At 48.4% G+C, this 19,644-nt stretch overlaps 1 protein-coding gene and 2 long non-coding RNA genes across 6 annotated transcripts in view; all 3 read right to left on the reverse strand.

Annotated features, from left to right (window-relative positions):
- ERBB4 (erb-b2 receptor tyrosine kinase 4) overlaps window positions 1-3,169 on the reverse strand; it is a 582,907-nt gene extending 579,738 nt beyond the window's left edge. Inside the window, exon 1 of one of the 4 annotated variants that reach the window (XM_068196531.1) lies at window positions 2,754-3,169. In XM_068196531.1, coding sequence (XP_068052632.1) covers window positions 2,754-2,847 — 94 coding nt within the window. In that variant the 5' untranslated portion in view covers window positions 2,848-3,169. The remainder of the gene's footprint in view (window positions 1-2,753) is intronic. The other 3 variants (XM_068196532.1, XM_068196534.1, XM_068196535.1) reach the window with 3 other exon arrangements.
- An 8,070-nt stretch (window positions 3,170-11,239) lies between these two features.
- Window positions 11,240-15,329, reverse strand: LOC137477636 (uncharacterized). Its single transcript, XR_011001115.1, has 3 exons — window positions 14,460-15,329; window positions 12,283-12,384; window positions 11,240-11,430 (listed from the first exon to the last, which is right to left on the reverse strand). It is a non-coding gene; the product is annotated as an uncharacterized lncRNA (long non-coding RNA).
- A 222-nt stretch (window positions 15,330-15,551) lies between these two features.
- Window positions 15,552-18,494, reverse strand: LOC137477637 (uncharacterized). Its single transcript, XR_011001116.1, has 3 exons — window positions 18,278-18,494; window positions 17,072-18,182; window positions 15,552-15,707 (listed from the first exon to the last, which is right to left on the reverse strand). It is a non-coding gene; the product is annotated as an uncharacterized lncRNA (long non-coding RNA).
- Window positions 18,495-19,644: the final 1,150 nt, after the last annotated feature.

Consider the following 19,644-nt stretch of genomic DNA (forward strand, 5'->3'; position numbering starts at 1 on the left):
GCGAAGTCACAACTCAGTCACTGGGGCACGCAGCAGTGCCGGTCTCGGCAGGGCAGGTGCAGGCACGGAGCCTGCGTGGTGCAGCCCCGTGCCGGAGCTGCCCCAGGATCCCCGGGGATGCCCCAAGAGCGGCACCAGAACCAGGCTCCTCTGCCCTGCAGCAGCGCTGGCTCGCAGTGCTCTCAGGGGACACGCAGGGACAGCAGCAGGCTGCCCTGCCCACCACACGGAGATGTCCCCGCAGACACCTGAAGGGCTGTGTGGCACAGGAGGGACACCCAGGAGGGTGCTGAGCCCACAACAGCACCCGCTCCCCTTTGGTGAGAAGGCCCAGACGGAGCGACCCCCGTGCAGGGGCCAGGCCCTCTGATGGCAGTGATGGGCTGAAACTCCCAGGCGATATTTATCATGCCTCTGCAAAGGCACTCAGAGCTCAGCCTAATTTTAACCATCAAATAGACATCGTGGCGGAATAAACGGGAGAGGTGCCAAGGAGGACTGTAGCAAAGGAGAGGAGCCGCCTCTCTCTGAAGGTGTGTGGCATGTCCCATCTCACATGGCCCAGAGAGGACTAAAGGCATGAAATTAAAGACTGCCCATACATCAGGCTGAACACGCTTCTCACTGGGAAATTTAAAAAAAAAAAAAAAAAAAAAAGAATTTTTTTTAAAAAGGAAACAAAAAGAAAAGGAAAAAAAAGAAAAAATATTTGAAGTACAATTATTCTCAGAACAGCTGAATACTTCAAACAGGACTAAGTTAATTTGGCTGTAATTATTTAACAACTCACCAGCCACACATATCAGAAAATGGAGTTAATTTATCAGCTATTTTCAAGCAGAACAAAGACTCGCCAGCTTCCAGGTAACAGCCCAAGCTGTTTGGCTCACGTGACCCCGACTGAGCTGTGCACTGCAAACATTATATGCCCAAGCACGGAGACAAGAAATCAGAAAACCCAACATGTTTACATATTTACACACAGGATAATGAAATCAAAAGTTTGGCCAAGAGCTTTCTTGCATGAGCAGCGGCATCACCATCTCTCTCAATGCACTGAAAATGAGGGTAGTGGCCAGAGCCCCATCTTATTGCCCCCAAAAGCCAAGAAAGCCCAAATTCTGGGGGGGGTCCTAAATACTTGCAAATCATGGCTCCCTGTCCAGCCCGCCTTGCTGTTCCAGCAAGCACCAAGTAGCAAGGCTCAATCATTACTAGCTGCCAGCACCCACAGCAGTGCCTAAACCCCTCCAAATAGGAAATGTCACTCCAACCCCTCTATTTTAATAAATGGATTTTCTGTTTTGCACAGTGCAGGGCACAGAGGCTTTTCAGCAGCACAGATCCAGGAGGCTTCCCCAGAGATGACAGGAAGGCAGGCGAGCAACCCTGGACCGATGCTTTTTATTTGCACTGGGGTATAAATCCAGCAATGGAGAGTCTTTGTGATCGTCCACGCCAACAGCCCAGTCCGAGCGGTGGGAAGGATTGCAGGAGAGCACGGGAGCATCCCAGTGGGGACGGCTGCTGCCCAAAACCGGGGCAGGCTACAGGAAAAGTGTGAGACAGAAAAGTATCAAGTGAGGCGAACAATCAGGCTGCCTGTAAACAGGGAGGCAGGCAAAAAGATACAGAGAAGCAGCGCCTGTGAAACGAGGAGTGCCATTCTTCTTCAGCGGGGATTTACCGACTCAAACCGCAGGAAGAGAATATACAAAAGAAAGCAGCAGCCCAGCATTTCACCCCTCCCGATTTCGAGGGTTAGGAAACAATCACACAGCGAAAAAGTAAACTGTGTCCCAAGATCAAAAACCGCCTTCAAAGCCCAGTCAGACGAGCAAAGCCAGGACACGCTCCTTTCGCTTCTCACCAAACATATCCTTCCTTCTCTCTGTTACATAAAGCCCCAAAATATAAACTAAATTGTGAGAACGAGGAGCTGTTGCACCAATACCGCCCAAACAGCATAAATTTTGCATCACCGGGGAGGAAAGGGAGAGGGGGGAAAAGAAAAAAAAAAAAAAAAAAAAAAAAAAAAAAAAAAAAAAGCAAAGTTACAAAGACTGAAGGAATTTCCTTTTAATGTTTTATTCACAGCAAAAGGGCGATGCAGCGGGGGGCGATTCCCCGTGCCCTCCCCGGGCGACTGAGCCGGCACAGCTCGTACTACGGCGGCAGAAAGCGCTGCTTGGATGCCAAGAGGAAAACAAAATTCAAGCCAACGCTGCAAGTTTCCCTCCAGAAAGTTAAAAATTCCGGGCAGACCCTGCCGGAGGCAAAAGCGCCTTTTCCAGCGTTAACTTCCAAGCCGCCCGCTCGCCCTCCCCCGTGCGCGAACAGCCCGGCCCGGTGTTCACGCTGCGGGGCCGGGACACGCGGCGCACATGAACGCACAGGTGCACGGGGCACGAACGCTGCCGCGTCCGCCCGGCGCGCCGCGATGCGAAGTTCGGAAGCGCAGCCCCGTCGGGGCGGCAGCGGCACCTGCGGGGACACGAGCGGCGCCCGCCCGGGGCTCCGGCGGCAAGGGTGGCCCCGGGGCCGGGCGGGGACAGCGAGCTGGGACACGGAGCGCTGCTGCGCGGGCGATCCGCGACCGCCGGCGCCGCTCCGCTTCCCGCGGGGGGTTGTCGCCCTCTGGCCGCCGCCGCTCCGCGGGACCCGCACGAACTCCCGCACCCCGCGCCGGGCAGCGGGACACGGAGAAGTTGTCGGGAAGGCGCCGCTCCAGACAGACCCGGCCGCTCACCCACCTGCCTGCGCCGCCGCGGCGGCCCGCGGGGCCCCGGCCGCCGCCGCCAGCACGCAGCAGCTCCACCACAGCAGCCCCCCGGCCGCCGCCGGCATCGCGCCGCCGCCGCTGCCTCAGCGCCGCCGCTGCCTGGCCGCCGCCATCCCCCGCGCAGCCTCCGCGCTGCCGCCGCCGGCTCCCAAAAGTTGCCGCCGCCGAGCCGCCGCCCCCAGCGCCGCCCCTCCGCGGGCGCGCCGCGGCGCCGACGGGGCGGCCGCGCCGCTGCCGGGCCGCGGGGCGCTGCGCCGCCAGCACGCGCGGAGCGGAGCGGCGGGAGCGCGACGAGGAAGAGGAGGAGGAGGAGGAGGAGGAAGGAGCGAGGGGGGTGAGGGAGGAGGAGCGGCGGGACGGAGCGAGGGGGCGGGCGGGGGCCGGCGGCGGGCGGGACCGCCCCGCGCCCCCCCCTCCCCACACGGGCGCTCCGCACCTGCGGAGCCGCGCGCGCCCGTGTCCGCGCGCCGCTCCCGCCCGGCCTGAGGGGCAGGCGCGCGCCCCGGGCACCCCCCGGCCCCTGCGTGAGGGGCGGCCGCGGAAACAGCGGCGGGAGCGGGCCCCCGAGGGAGCTGTGCCGTGAGGTGGCACCGGGAGCGACCCAGGGACACCTCCCGACACAGCCCCCCGAAACAGCAGCGGCCCCAGTGCGGGCTGAGCCCGTCCCAGCGGCGCGGCGGCCGCAGCTGAAACGTGAAGAGCATCCCGGGCGGCGTGAAGCGCTCCCGGCTCCTCTCCGCTGTGGGACCCCGCCGTGCACTTCATCCGGACAAGGACGTGGCATGTCACCCTCCTCCCTGGGTTCTGCCCCAAAACACCCACTCCCGTGAATGCTCACAGCCGCTCATGCAGTGATGAGCACCCCACCTGCTCTCTCAGCGCCAAGATGAGTGTAGGGCATCCCGGTGCTCAGCCGAGGCGGTTGGGAAGCTTTAGGGTGGAAGGGCTGGAAAGGAGGGAGAGAGGTTTTAAGGGCAGTAGGGCCGGTTGGCAGCCCCTTGGAGATCACTCTTCAGTGTGGTGGTGGGTGGACTTGGCACTGAAGCAGCTGATGAGAGCCGCGTTTTCCAGCCTGCCTGCAACTCTGTGGGGCACAGAGGTGTAATGACATCTCCCACCGATGCACTCCCCATCTTGATGTCCCCTGCTAGCCTAGTGGCACCTCCTAGATGCTCTCAGGGATAGCTGCAGTTCCAGGGTTCTGCAAGCATCAGCCCAGTATCCCCCCTCACTACCATCCACCCCAGCACAAGGGTGAAATGCCAGCACAGACGTCCTCCCTAACAGATCCAGGGGAACAGTGTCTCATCAAGACTTGTCTTGGAAAGACAGAGACTGAAAATCTCAACATCTCATCACAGGTGGGAGACAGCAGCTGCCATTTATCACTCTTGATGAGTTGATTGGCATCCTCGGTCGTAACTGAACTCTGCAAGTGCACAAGAGAAGAACGCCTTCGATTCTTCGCTTCATGTACCCAAAATGTCTGCCTTAGGTTTTGAAGCCTGCTCACCCCAATCAAGCCCTTCTGGATCTCACCAACATGAAGGAACTCTCCTTATGCCTTTCCAGCTGGTCTGTGCAGTACTCCTTGGGAGTGACTTCCCAGTGATGCTAACAGCTTTACCTGGATTGCATGCCTTTAAAAAAAAGGAAAAAAATCCCCAAATCAAGAAAATATTTCAGGTTGGATTATTGCTCTTTGGCCAAAGAGATGGAAGTTTAGCTGGAACGAATTAGCCAGGCTTTGCAGAAAGGAGGCTGTAAAGGAGGTGCTGTTGCCCTCGGTGCTGCATCTCACTGCCTACATCAGCAGTGGCCAAGGGGCAGTGAAACTGGCAGGCAGAGGCAGGTGAAAGCAAAGGCAGCCAGGAAGCAGAGCCCTGAAATGCAGGGTCTTCAGCCTCTTCCTTAGGGTTTTCCCTGAGAACACCACCTGGGTGAGGCCAGGAGGAGAGGCTGGGAGTCAGCCCGTGCCCCGTGCCCTTGCTGAGCAGATCAGCAGCAGTGCTGATCATCCCTCCTTGCCACCCCCAGGAAAGAAGAGTGATCCCTGCCTGGAGCAGAAATGGATCCAATAGGAGGCTTTGAGGCGAAACTCGCTCAAATATTGAACTAGAAAAATTTTGCTCGATCTGCCTCTCAGTAAACAGTGACTAATTGCTCTGGCTGGCGTTGCTGTACCTTCTAGATTGGAAGGTGCAGATGGAACAACGATAGTGAAGGCTCCTTACCTGACACCGGCTGTACATTAATCACGAATGTTTGCTATGCAAATCTTGTCATACAAAGCAATTATTGCTGTTCCCATACTGACCTCATGTTTATTTATTACATGAGCTCTTTATTTGAACCTTGGCTGGTCTCTCTTCCCATAGAAGCGTATTAGTATGTGGCTTCCAAAGGCACCCAGCTGAGAAATTGTAGATTTATTTGTGGCGTGGAGGGATGGCACACGACACGCTGACTGCAATGCAGAGCTGAGAGGCTCAGCTCTTAGACCAGTGGCTCTTCATGCAAAATATTCTCACCCCGAGGTCTCTTGCTGGGATGAAGGACACTTTCCAACAGCACAGGGCTGCGACTCCGGGTTTGTTCTGACGCTGCAGTATTAAGCAATGGTTAATGGAGACTGTCAGCCCGAGGAGCCGCGCAATAAAATTCTGCTTGGGCTTCTTTAGGGCCCGCTCAGTAAAAGTAAAATTTTACACAGTGCTTCGTCCTTGGCTTTGTCACCTTTGCCTACCTCCAGAATGATGAGTCACAAATAGATTTAACTGTGCCACCAAGTAAGTTGCAAGTGCGTTTTTGGATGTGGTGGTGATTGGGTAGCTGGAGTGATGGGTGTCTTTAAGCATCAAATATTCTCTTGCCAGAGGAATTTTCTCCATGTGATTTAATGTTGGGCAACACTGGCATCCGGTGGGCAGAGGGTTTCCTCCTTAACAGCTTGTGGCAGCTCACTCCCTTGATTTTGTCTTATGGCTTCTCAAGATGATCATTAAATGCAATTTCTACATTAATCTGGGTTTTGTTTTTCCCCTTCCTTCAATTAGGCTGCACAGCAGGCAGAGCAATGTATTGCCTTTTTAGTGTTTTCTTTTAAACACATCCTGCTATACAGTCTGGGGTCTTCTGAAGTCAGCTGTCCCTCCACACCCATCAGTTTTGTTATGCGGGGACTCTGCCTGCCTTACACTGCAGGCAAGTCTCTGTTCCTCCCTTGAGGGTGACAGGAAGGGTCTCCATGGTTCTTGATTCAAACCAAACCCTCCTCTCTGACCTCTTTGGGCCTGTTCCTTGTCCACAAACATTATTGGTGCTCTTTTTACTAGGGGAAACTGTAGAAAAGCCCCCAGAGCCTGAATGAAATCAAATCCCTCTTACACCCCTCTGCCTTCCCTGCCTCTCTCGCTGTTCTTTCTTCTGCTCTCACCTCTGCTTTCAGCTCTTCCCAATGTAGCATCATTTTCTGATGCAATTAATTCTTATTTGCTTCCAAATCATTAATAAAGCCAGTAATTAACAGCAGGCCTGACAATGAACCGAGCAATGCCACACTGTGTACTTTTGCCCCTCTCCAGCATCACCCCTTCCTTAGGATCTCGGCTGGCTTTCCATCCATTCGACAACTTGCATGCCCCAGTCAATTTGAATATTCCTCCCCCCCAGTATTTCTCTTTTATGGTGCAGCTGTAGCTTTTGCTAATTGTTCATTAAATTATTGTCCTTTTTTTTTTTTCCAAAGCAATATTTTTCTTGAGAAGTTGAATTTAAAAGGGGCCATAAAAGACTAATAGTAATTAATAAAAATGAAGAAATAATTGGGCAATGTCTTTAAGTGTATATGCCTGGAGTCAAACTCCTAAATCCCTGTTGCTGTTAGATCAGCTTGGGGTTTTTATTCTCCCCTGAAGGAGCAGCAGTGCCCAAGACTGTCAGGGAATACTCCAAGTGATGGAATAACTCTCCAACAAACCCAGAAAGCTGAGGGCTGGGAGAATGTGGTGGACCATGCGGGCAGCACATAGCTTACTGCTGCCCTCCTCCCTTGTTGACAGGAGGATTGGCTGTGACAGGGCAAGAGGGGCTTCAGGGACCTGGTGGACAACTTGATCCTCTTGAAAAACACCGCCTTTAACCCGTGGAGAGCCCTGCCACTTCCACAAGACTGTTAGAAAGGGATTACACATTTAAGGGCAAGAGAGTTACATTAAAAAAAAGCAGCAATAAAAGGCTTTTGTGGTTCAGAGCATAAATCAGCCTTTTACTGCTTCCCCTTGCAGGGAAGCGCAGCCGCAAGCGCCTAACTCAGGGATTTTTATATCTAGTGGTGAAATATCTGGGGGAGAGCAGTGCCAGGGAGCAGGCACAGGACCCTGTGTCTGAGTCAGCACTGCCCAGCCAAGGATGCTGCAGCATCCTGCTGGCTTTGGGAGGGAGGCTGAGTGTGATGGCATGGAGTCAGGGACACAATCCCATCATGCAAAGCACGCCTTGGAAGTGCACAGAGATGGTTTTGAGGGCCACTTCACCCCTGCTCCCCTCTCCTGATGATAATTAACTGCTGGTGGTTTTCCTTTGCCAGTGTAGACTAGCAGAAACTCAGATCCACCTCCACAGCTCATTAAAAGGTCACGTTTTGCAAAGTAGCACAGCCACCCTAACCAAATGTGTGCTGGCTAATTGCCTTTGGTGTGAAATTAGGTTTGTGGTTTCTGTGGGATCAAGTGTGGCTTCCTCCTCTCCTCCACAACCTCCTTGGTTGTGTTCCCAGTCGCTGATGAGCATTTGATATGCAGAAAATACCTCACTTTGGAGGCAGAAACACGCATTCCAAACCCCTGGCTTTACTTACGCCCAGGATGGTGCAGAGGCAGGAGGATTGAAGAAGCTGGGACGTAGCAGAGCAGAAAATGCCACGTGGGGCTGAACCTCAGCAGGCAGTTTGGGAGCTGTCAGCCTGGGTAGGAATGAATGCCCTACCTGTAGGGCACTAGGTCAACATGTCACTTTGTTTCCACTTCTCCTTGCAATGTCAAGGGGGACAGAGCTGGCCACTGGGACACATCTAACCATCTCTGGGCCCTCCTGCTCGCTGGACCAAAGGGTATATGCAGCACAGTAGTAAATTGTTTAGCTGAAAGCATGGGAGAACTTGTGCCTTGCACTGCAGCATCTTATGTCATTTAACAAAGCAAGCGTGTGTCAGCTGCAGTGACAGAGATGCTCCTTGTCAGCCGTGCTGAATGAGAAGCCCTGGTCCATTAGGCAACATGTGCCAGAGTGCACAAAGCTGGAAGCAGGCATCTCTGCACAGAGTGAGCGACCCTGAAACAAATACAAACACTTGGTGTGAGAGAAATATTCAGTTGGGTATCCTCTTGCCTGCCAGCACAGCCTCACACGTGACAAGCAGGCAAAAGCCCAGGCAAGAAGAAAGCTTGTGCAAGAAAAAGATGACTTCTCACCTGCAAACAGCTGAGACCCTTGGAAATACCTACTAGCCCACCTCAAACTGATGTCAAGACAATTATGGGGGTTTCTTTATAGGTGCAGGCTTTTCATTTGACACCTGGAGAAGCAGAATGAAAAATACAGGCTCCATGTGTGCACAGCCAGGTGAGCAGCTCTTTGTAAGTCCATGGCCGTTGCAGATACCTGTGGTGAACATCTGTGGGGAGAAGGAGTGACATGGAGGTGTCCCCACCTCCTCCATGTCCTGCAGAAATACTCTGCTGCGTGGCCGAGATCCCCAGCTCCACGTTTCGAGAAGTGGGACCTACAATGGGAGCAGTGTGGAGCTCAGCTGTGTTTGCAGGACTTCAGAGATGATATCATAACCCCAGAGGCAGAGCAGAGTGGAGCTCCAGGCAGGCAGAGAGATGTGAGCTCAGCCATTCACTGGGGACAGTTAATCCAGTATCAACATTGGGCCCATTGTTGGGTGGTGTAATGCACTAATTTGTCTTTTTCTTTTGTGTCTGTGGGGTTTTTTTCAGAATTATTGTTTGAGGAGTAACAAAAATTCCCCTGAAGTACAAAGAAGAGTACTCTGGGAACCTGAAAGAAGCCACCCAATTAGATAATAGAAAAAATATCTTATAAAGAAAAAATTGCAGCAGCAGTCAATACAACACAGGCTTCGTAATTGTATTTTATGTAACTAAGGGCTGATCTCAAGAATAGATTTTAGACCGTACTTGGTTTTAGTGGTGTTTATATCTCATTCATAGCAAAAAGTTTTAAGTACACTCTCAGTTATTGTAAGAGTCCTAAAACAGGCCTATGTTGTCCACTCTGAATTACAGTATCATATTGTTGGGGTTTTTTTTCTCCTCCTCCTGTATATATCAAACTCCTTGGCAACTTCCTTTTCCAAGGGCCTCACATTTCACAGAATCATAGAATAGTTTAGGTTGGATTTAAAGGTACTTTCAAACCCCCTGCAATGAGCAGGGACATTTTCAACTAGATCAGGTTGCTCAGAAGCCCATCCAACCTGACCCAGAATGTTTCCAGGGCTGGGCCATCCACCACCTCTCTGGGAAACCTGTGCCAGTGCCTCACCACCCTCATTCAGCCCAGTAGAAGATGCAGTATTCTTCCCCTCACCCCCATGCAAAAACATGGGCGTTTTTGTTTTCTTCCCAACTCATACATGACATCCAAACACAGCATTCTCTTGCCCAGTCCCCTCTCACTCATCCTTCTTTCCCACCTCTCCCCTACCTTCTCTATGATCCTGGTGGCATGTCTCACATCTGAAGCCAAACTCCTCTCAGCTCAATGATTTCCTGCCACATTTCATGTCTTCTTCCTTTTTCAAAATAGAGGAACATCCTCCCAAGTGGCATTGAGCAAAATACAATAAAGAAAATGTAGATGTTATCCACTTGTTACCGAGGAGTTTCTCCTTCTTTCTTCTTCATGTTGTTGGATCATACTTCAGTCTGGTGCTGACTTCTCAAGCCACACAGTACAAGCACATTAACATACCAATAATATTTGCATTTGCTTACGGGTGACTCAGTTTTGTGAGATGACAGAAAGCAATACCAGCCTAGGTTCAGCATTATCGTGCTGCAGGCTGCTAGAAATGGGGCTGGGGTACTTCACACATGGTCAAAGCACTCCACTCCTTACCACATGTTCAAGGTTGCATCTGAAAAATTTTAAGGGGGACTAAAGGATACCCACCCATTCTTCAAAGCACATTTGAAGCTCCCAGTCATAATTATTTACTAAGCAGTTTCTCAAGCCTTTTTTTTTTCTAAAAGTCTTCCTATGAAAAATGCATTTATACAGCACAAATTGTGTCTATAAATAATAGACACTCCAGCTCACCTGCCTCTTTACATTTCTATAGGCAATGCAAGCTCTGCTTATAACAAAGTAGAGCAAATTAATGCTGCTGCGTTATCAGCACACATCCCCCATCTGGCACAATTTGCTGGATAGTCCCATTTGCCTGATAAGTCATTGTTTCTATAGCAATCCTGACAAGAAGAGTTTCCCATTGTACTCAAGGAAAAGGGCACTCCCAAGACCACAGTAGCTTTATTAGCTCCAAATACCTTACAAATAGAGTCTGGTTATCAAAATTGGTTTCCAGAAGTCACCATTATTTCAAGCTTTGCTGTTAACATGCCCAGGAAGAGATGTTCGGTCGCTCACAGGGGACCAGCCCATTGGCTTAGAAGCTCACACTGGATTGATTTGTAGGAATGCACCAGTCAGATCCTTCCAGGTCGCTGTTGCCATGTGAAATAGTTCTGTTATTCTAAATTTTCCATGTAGCTGTAGGAGTCGTGAAGCTGCCGAGGTGAGCAGAAGCACTCAATAACTTAGCAGACTGCAGCAAAGAGGATTTACAACCGAACTAGTTATAAACTCAGGGATTGAACTCACTTGTCCTCACCCAAGTGGCAAGAGCAGGAGCGATGAGGCTGAGGTGGGATCTCGGGGTACTTGGGGAAGTATCTGGGCACTGCTTGGCAGGCGGCTCACGTGGGGGTGCTTTTCCATGCAGGAAACCCCCTCATTGCCTTCCCTGGGGCCAGAGCCCACTAGGAACCACGGCACGAAGCCGAGCGGCATTTCAGGGTGCTGCTGCCAAGGCAAGGGCAAAGCTTCCGCTGGCAGGCCAGCAGCAGGCAGCAGGCCAGTGGGTCGCCTTGTCTGCAGGCAGCCGTGAAAGTCTCTGCCCAAATTTTCCCTTTCTTGCCTTCTTTTTTTTTTTTTTTTCTTCTTTCCTGGAATCTAGCCAATTGCAAGGTGAATGCTCTCTTCTTGCACTACTTTTTTTTGTTGTTTTAAAAGTATGCACTAGAAAAAGAAACTTTCAGCAAGTACTAGGTACTATATAAATCTTGTTATTAAGGTTTAAGATCGAGTTTCATATTTACCCTTTTAAATAAAAAATAGTTTTAAATAAAAAATACTGTTACTGCTTTTCTGAATATTTGATGATCAGGAAAAAAAAGAGGACTACTTCAAATTATGACAAAGGTCCCACCCCCCTGACAACACTAAACCAAAGAACAGATTTGGCATGAACACTCACAGGAATTAATGCTGCTGCTTTTTGGACTTTTTTCAATGTGCAGAGGGTCTGGCATGTTCCTTACAAAGATGTCATTTGATAGCTCTTATCATTGAAAAAGGACAGAGGAAGGTGTAGGAGAAATCACTTTTACATTTCTCCATGGCTTCCCAGCTTATAAAAATACTTGCAGAAGGAATAAAAGGATGTGTTTTATTTATTTTTTTCTCCCTCCAGTTCTTTTTTCCCTATCATGCCTAGTGTAGAAATTTTTCTCAGTAAATTGAGATAAAAATAAAAGGTACTAGCAGTTTATTTTTTCTTGATAGACTAAAAGTGATTCAAATTCAGAAATTGTCCCTTTTTCAGGTTAAAATAACAATGCCATTGGAAGATCACCCATGGAAAAAAAAATAACCCCAAACACCCCATTTGGATTTGGAGTAACTCTCATACGAAGGGAAATGAGACCCCACAAGCCGTCCAGTTCTCCCACAGCCTTCTTAAATTCCTAGTCACAGAATGGTTGGGGTTGGAAGGGACCTGAAAGCCCATCTGACCCCAACCGCACAAACACGGACACCTTCCACCAGATCAGGTTGCCGAGCCACATCCACCATGGCCTGCTTTGACCATACAAGAGGTGACTTGAATCCAGATCTTGTCCCATTGTCCATGACACAACCACTTGACCACTAACTGGCTTCAGCACAGTTTGCTGAGCTTTCCCCATTTGAGTGGTTTCCCTCTTCTGCCATAAAAACCTGCCAAAAATTCCATCCATCCTTATGAACAGGAATGGTTGCAAGCTTCCCTCCTAAGGTTTTTAAATTAAGACTTAATGAAGACTCAGAATTTAAGATTAAATATTCAGCCCCTGGCTAATTATGTTTGTGCAGTTCAATTTCCTTGGCAAGCATTTGAGATAAAAAACAAAACAAAACAAGCCCCAAACAATATTTACACATTCTAGAACACAGCAAATCCTTCCTTGAAAAGGCACAAGAAATCCCTGTAGAGCACTGGTACACTTTCAGCTAGCCTCCTGTCCAATTTCCTGGGGAAAACGAAACAAAAACAAAATGCAAGTTCACAACCTTGTGATTTTAAAAAAAGTGAGATATCTTAAATATTTGTGTTTGTCTGTTCTGGCTGCTCAGTGGGCATTATAGCTACATATGCAATTAGCTTCTATTCCACACCTCTGCATGGGTGAAGATCTGAAATACAGATCCCCTTTGCATCTATTATACATGACTTTTTACGAATTGCCTTTAAAGTATTGCATTAGGCTGCTGTTTACCTTCCATTTAGGTCTTTCATTACAAATCCAGCCATTGGTTGGATCAAGTTTTCATTTCTATAATATTTTTTCTCCCTGTAGCAATGCCTTGTAAACAGCCTCCTTACGTATGACTGTGAATGAGATGGAAAACCCAGGGAATATTTTGTGGTATGAGGAAAAAATTGCTGCGTTTACTGCCTTATAAAATGCACTTGATAAATTTGAATAATCTGAATTTTTATTGCAACAGTTTTTAAAATAAAGAGGTACTATTTCCTCTTTCCTTTTTTTTTAAATTTAAAATAATGCACCAAAATCTTAATAAACAATTTTGTCTGAACCACAGGGAGAAATGAAAGGCTCTTCTATGTAGTGACTCACTGGAATATTGAAAACAACTATGTGGCTGCAACTGCTTTGCCTTCCTGATACATCTTTTTCCTCTGTTTTTAATAACGAGATCACTGTAGAGCTTTGATGGAAAATGAAATTTCCTTCTTTTCCAGATTTGATTTTTTGACAGAAATATTTACGTGGGTTAGAGAAATGCATCTAAAATGACACAGCTCAAGTCTACCAAGAACAGATTTTTACATACATGAGTTGTAGAAATCTGCCTGCCCATCTTAATTCTCATAATTTATCCCCTTGTGTGTTTTTTCCTTCTGTGGATCGGACAATCAATTTTTTCTCCCTTTTTATGAATAAGCCTCTCTCAGAAATGAGAGACATGGCTTTATCTTCTGTGGGGAAGCGCTGCCACCGCTGCCAAGGAAAGGGATGTGAATTGACGGGCTGTTCTGCTCTGGAACATTAAGCAGATCACACTCCCACTGCAAAGTGCCATTGTCAACATTAAACCCGCTTGTTAATAGCCCACCGGTTTGGTTTTTTTATTTTTGTTTTCCTTTTCAAGTGTATCTACAGTTAACTGCAAGGAAAAAACCCAAACAGCAAAACAGTGCTGAGAAGGGTCTCCCTCCTAAATAGATCGGTAGAGGAGCCTAATAGACCTGGCTCCTCTCAGGCAGATGCTCTAAGCTCTCCTCTCTCCATAGGTAGGAAGCAGAAGCGTGGCTGTCTTAACCCATCTCCAACACCATTACTGACAGTAGATGATTTTTAAAAAAGGGATTCAGGAGGAGATTGTGTGTTTTGGTACTGCTTGACATGCTGACAAGCAGGGGAAAAAAGTTGTCCTGTAAACATAGTTGTCTCTGTTGATTGAGAGATGTCTTACGGAAAGGTACTAGTCAGTGTAAACCACAGGATACCCAACAAAGAGGGATTTTAATAAAAATAGAGAGCCATTAAAGTAGCTCATCCTCTCTTCACAGGCTCAGGTGTAAAGAGAGATGTTACCTATGTACTTCTGTGGATCTCCACGCTAAACAAAGCCACGAGCACATGGAGCAAGTAGCATTTCAGATATCACCACGTTCCTTTCAGTTAACCTGGAAAACCTGTCCAGGGCTGAGCCCTCTCCCACTGAAACTCCACTTTAGCATCACTGACACAGAGAGACAGATATTGCCTCCATCGTGCAATTTGGGGTGGATTTTTTTTTTCCACTATGCAGAACAGGTGAACAATTTTCTTCTTCTTAGGTATTTACAAGACTTTTTAAAGATCAAAGCAACCAAACAACCAGGTAAAACAAACTGCACCTGCCAGCCCATTGAACCACTGTAAAATTCAGCGCTGGAAGGGACTTTCTTCAGAACAGTCTCCTGACTTTCACAAGGCATTCATGTTAGTCTTCCTAATGACCTCTCTGCATTGAGCTCTATTGGCAGAGCAAGGCTTGGGGAGCCATCAAGGGAAAGTGATGGTACAAATGTCCCCACCTTTGTAAATGAAATATCTCACACAATACAGGGCTGCCAGTGGTTGGTTTTCTGGCTCTCACACATCTCCTCCTCTTTTGGGGGAAGCTGAGGGTGCAAAGGGAGCAGAGCCTGCAATGAATCCATCAGCTCAAAAGCAGGATTCAGAACTGGAAGTAATCTTTGTCCTCTCAAAACTTTAACCTAAGGGAGCACAAAAGGAAAAGTAATCATCTTGTGTTGGTCATTCCCTTTGTTCAGTGTCACAAATATCACAGAAAGAGAGGCCCTCAGCAGGGTTTGCTTTAGATCAGGAATAACTCCTGTTCCAGCTATTGCTGGGGCAGTTAAGTCCTTCAGGTTTTTGATGTATTGAGGAAAGCCTTGACAATGCACACAACTGCAGTGAAATAAGAGGCTGGCCCAAACATTAATGACCCCTCTATGTGAGACAGAGAGATGATCGTACTGTCTGCTTTGGCAAGACCTCTCCTTTCACCCCCCTTGGTAGGCATCACTTCAATGACTGCAAGAGGCAGAGCTGGTCCCTCAAAATTTTATTCCTTCCCCCCTACCTTCAACTCCTATCCCTGTCATACAGAGTAGGAATCAAAAACAAGCCTGTGGCTTTGCTAGCATAGCAGAAGAAAAATCAATCTCCTTGTTGACCTGGTGAAAGAAAGGTGGAGTACCTGAAGCTCTGCTTTCCCATCTCCAGATGCCACTTACACTGATAGGCAAACTTTCACAGAAGAAAGATAGTAATCTGCAAGTGCTCTGCTGTAGTGTGGATTCACTTGTCCAACAGCAGCAGATAAAGGTGAAGGCAGCTCACTACCGCACTCACTCAGGTGCAATAGTTTGCATCTAGAGAAAGTTTTGGAGTTTGGGAAAGAAGATAATTTGCAACCATGAAAATGAGATAAAACAAAGCAGTGTAAGGAAAGGGAAACTGTGCAAAGCAAACTAACCTGGCACATTTTCACCTGTTTATGTTGCTGTCACCAATAGGGCTTTTTATTCTCTTCAAGCCAGGGAAAACCAGGGCTTGCTATCCAGAGTGTCACCTCAGGGAGCACGTGGCAGACATGGCCGTGATGCTGAGCTTTGGCTGGGAGTCCTCTCAGGAACATGTTGGGTGTGGTGGGGCATCACGGAGCTCTTGGCTGTGCCAGCTGCCCACCTGTGATTGCAGGGATGCTCAACTGGCAAAGAGTCACCTTCCAGCGCTGGGATGCTTCATAAACTGCTGGAAGGTCTGGGAAAGACCTCACAAACACTGCTTGGAAGGCCTGGGAAACACCTCAAAAGAAAAGGAGAAATGGGAAAGAAGAATAGAAAAGGAAAAAAAAAAAAAAAAGAAGAAGAAGAAGAAGAAGAAGAAGAAAAATGAAAGACAGAAAATTAAAAAGAAAAAAGGATTAAGGGGGAAAGGAGATTTTGTTGCAACGAATCCCTGTTGCAAAATACCAAGGCTTGAACACCCCAAAATGCAGCGAAGACGCTCCGGAGCCCGCCGGGGCGGGCGCTGCCGGCGCTGCCCGTGCGGCCGCCGCAGCCGCGGTCCAACACCGCCCCCTGACGGCTCCGCTGCTGCCAAAACCCAGCGATGGCGGGGCACACAGGCAGCTCCTGCCAAAATCACGGGGCTCCATCCCGCTACAGCTCTGGCATCGCTGGGGTGCGCCCTGTGTCCCACGGGGGCAGAGCGCTGCAGGGATCCGGCCAGCCGCACCCCGCAGTCGCTCCCCGGCTGGAATCGGGGTAGGTGGGGTGGATTCCTGCCCTGCAGCCACTCATCACTGACACGGGGGTCTTGGAATCAGAGGGGGAGCTGATTACCCAGCCCTGGCTGCACCCTGCGCCACCTTCACACCAGGTTTACACCCACATGAAAATCCCAGAAGAGCACATTGCCACACCGACTGCTGCGGACACCTTGCGTTCTCCTTGTTTTGACTTTGGCACAGAAACTGGAAAGAGATGTTTTCCTTCTTAAAGCCGACATGGCTTTAAGCCCAGGTAAAGCAGATAGTTGCCCAGAGCAGGTGTATTCAACAGATGACAAGGCAGCAGGTTTGCTGCTGCAGACACCTGGAAAAGCTGAGCTGGATGCTGCCCCAAGACCCTTGAGGATGGCTCAGGGTATGTAGGCAGCAGACACAGCTGGGATAGAAGGAAATAAAGGAGAATGGTCTCCCTGTCCCTTCAGTCTGGCACTAAGGAGGGATGAGAGGTCCCCAGGGCATTCCTCATCCCTGTTCCCCAGAAGCTGATATGCCCTCTGGCCCAGGCATATCAACTGTGCCTGTACCAAACTAGGCATTTTCAGTTTAATGTAAGCAATTCCTGGATTCACACACCCTGTGCGCCTCAAACATTTTTATCTGCCCTCCTTACCAAGCCCCCCACCCCCCCCCAAAAAAAAAATGCAAGATGCTACTAAAAATGGACAATGCGTCCACTTCTGTTGCAGAGTCATGCTCCTGAGCTGGAAATACAACTGGCTGGTATAAACATGAGCTACTTTTACATTCTGACAGCCTAACCACAACCAAGAAAGTTTTAGTCTATCCACTCCAGTTCTCTCCTGATCTGCATCTCACTGAACAACTTTGGCCCTCAACATTTACCTTCCTGTTGCAGACTTGTGGCCTCCAGCCCTGTTCCTTTCCTCCTCAGCTGCCATCACTGTCCTGCTCCTCAGTGGTCCCGACTGGACGGTGCTTAAACCATGGGTATCACCAGTGAGCTGAGGACCAAGGCCTGGCAAAGCAGGAAAAATTACCAGCATGGGTTTGCTGAGAGATCGAGGTCTGCAGGACTTATCGCTGGTAAGAAAAGAAATGGTAAGTGAAGAAATCAAAAGGTGATACTGTACTGCTCAGGGTTTTGTTCGATATTAGCTGCAGTGCTACTGTGTGATGTGCTGGCAGTGGTAAGTAAATAGATTATGGACTAAGCTTTGTACAATAAATAGTCCATTACTGAATATATACTTCTCAAATTAATCACTGACACAAGCTAATGACATAGTCTGAAGCCAAGAGGCTTGAAATGGCTTTGCAGAGGCAACCAGTCTTGATCTCTGCTGGCTGCAGAGTCCTCCTGCTCTTGTTTCTTCCAATAAAACCTATTTTGCAGGTGCAATTATTCAGTGGCTGGGGTTAACTCAATGCTCTGAATGATGAAGGTAAGGTAATCGACTATATTCATCTTGGTATTTCTTTTGCATGCTCCGGGATTATAATTACAAGATAAAATATTATTGCAGGATGCTGAATTTAAAAAGGTATCAGCCAAGGGGACAGGACTTTAAATGCATGGGGATACTATGCTGAGAGTGGGACTGTTGGGGAGCCCCAGATAAGATGCTAGGTTTCTATTAGTTGATTTCATAATCTCTGCCAAAATGTGCCACATCCCTGGCTGTCAATGTCATTCCTAACACCACTGGGTTTTCCCCTCTCCCACAGGCTGGAAAGAAACTGGCCCTTATCTTCTTCCTCACTCTACCCTCCCCACCAGGGTCTGATCCAGAGCCGCCAGGTCCTGCTAATGAGAGCACTCACGGCAGGAATATGGACACTTACCTGCAGCCTGGGATGAGCTTGTGCATCCTTACTGCAGAGGACTTCTTTTCAGGCACCAAATTCCCTTTTGCCATCAAGAAAGGAGGTTTGAAGAGCAACACTCCAAAGAATGGTTTGTCTCTTTGGCGTGACACGTAGGTACTGCAGACCCCTGAAATGAGTCACTCTGCCCCAAATCAGTTTCATCAGTCACACTGCCCCAAATCATCCCTCAGCCTGAATTCACCTCCCTGCCCCACTGCTCACCTTCTGAGTTTGGTATTGCCCTTGGCCTCCTGCACAAACATGGCCAGGAAATGTTCCTGTCTCATGGCTCTCAGACTAATTACACAGAGATGAGAGGCGGGTGGTTCAGGACACGGTGCCAGGCTCCACAGGGACTGGCTGAACAAATGTCAGCACAGAGCCATAAGGCCAGCATGGAAATCAGGACTATTCATAGGGGCAGGAGAAAGTCTGCAGATGCAATATCTGCACTCATTGTGGGTGTCATCTGTCCCTCTATGTAGTATTGAAGCAGACCTAAAGAAAAAAAGATAAAATTGCTAGTTTTGGTGAAAACTGCAGATCTCCAGAATAGCTCCGGATCAGGAGATGGTGAATTTGCAAACTGAGGATTTTCAGCAAAGGCCTTGCCCCACTCCTACCTGGGGTGCCCTTGCTGCATGGCAGCAGGCAAGCAGCCTGGGGGAGATGGCAATGCTGGACTTTCCCACTAGCAGGGAAATTCACTGCTCCCCTAGGAAATTTCCCATGGGGAAAGGAAGGGTTAGAAATGCTTTAGAAGTACAAAAAGGGATTATAGCATCCAATCCCTGCATTTAATGTGTAAGTGGCTCTTCAATTTATACTCATCACTTACTCTTTGTAAAATTCCTGGCATTCCAAACGTTTTCCTTTTTCTATAGCTCCAGTTAAAGCCCATAAAAAGTTCAGAGGCATTTCTAACCCTGGAGATACCAGAGCACGCTGACTCAGTGACACCAATCAAGTGCTACGCTCCAAGGTTTCCTCAGCAGGTCCCTCCTGGCAGACAAATCTCAGTCTTCAGTTAACCCAGAGAAAGGTCAGCCAAGCCATCAAACGTTTCAAAGCACAATTAAGATCCCAAATGAGCGAAGTGAAAGTTTAATGCTGAAACTTCATTGCCAGTTGATGCTCAGTGATTACAAGGGTCACTTGAAATACCATCAGCAGAAGCACCACGTGTGTTAGGATCCTGGCCCTGCTGATGGGCATTAGTGAAACTTTTAGCAAGGCAAACAACCTTGCTGTAATATAATTGAGAAAAATCAGAGAAATTAAATTAAAAATTTTAATTGAAAATTTTTTAAAAGCAATTCAGGCTGTACCTGACAGAGCGAAAAACTACTTTGGGTCTGAAAATCTGAAGAATTTAGAGGTGATGTGTTTCAATTCCCTTAAAAGAAATCAGCTCCAGACAAGCATGGTTGACCAGAAAAAATCAGAAATTAACTCTTCGTCCCAAGAATATAGCATTTAAAGATATATCAAAGGTCCAAAGGGACAAAAAGGTCACAACAAAGTCTTATTCAAAAATACCAAATAATTTCTTTCATTAGAAAGCTGAAATTTTATACATAGAATCCTAT

Source organism: Anomalospiza imberbis, chromosome 7 (genome assembly GCF_031753505.1).
Source record: "Anomalospiza imberbis isolate Cuckoo-Finch-1a 21T00152 chromosome 7, ASM3175350v1, whole genome shotgun sequence".
NCBI classification, from domain to species: domain Eukaryota; kingdom Metazoa; phylum Chordata; class Aves; order Passeriformes; family Viduidae; genus Anomalospiza; species Anomalospiza imberbis.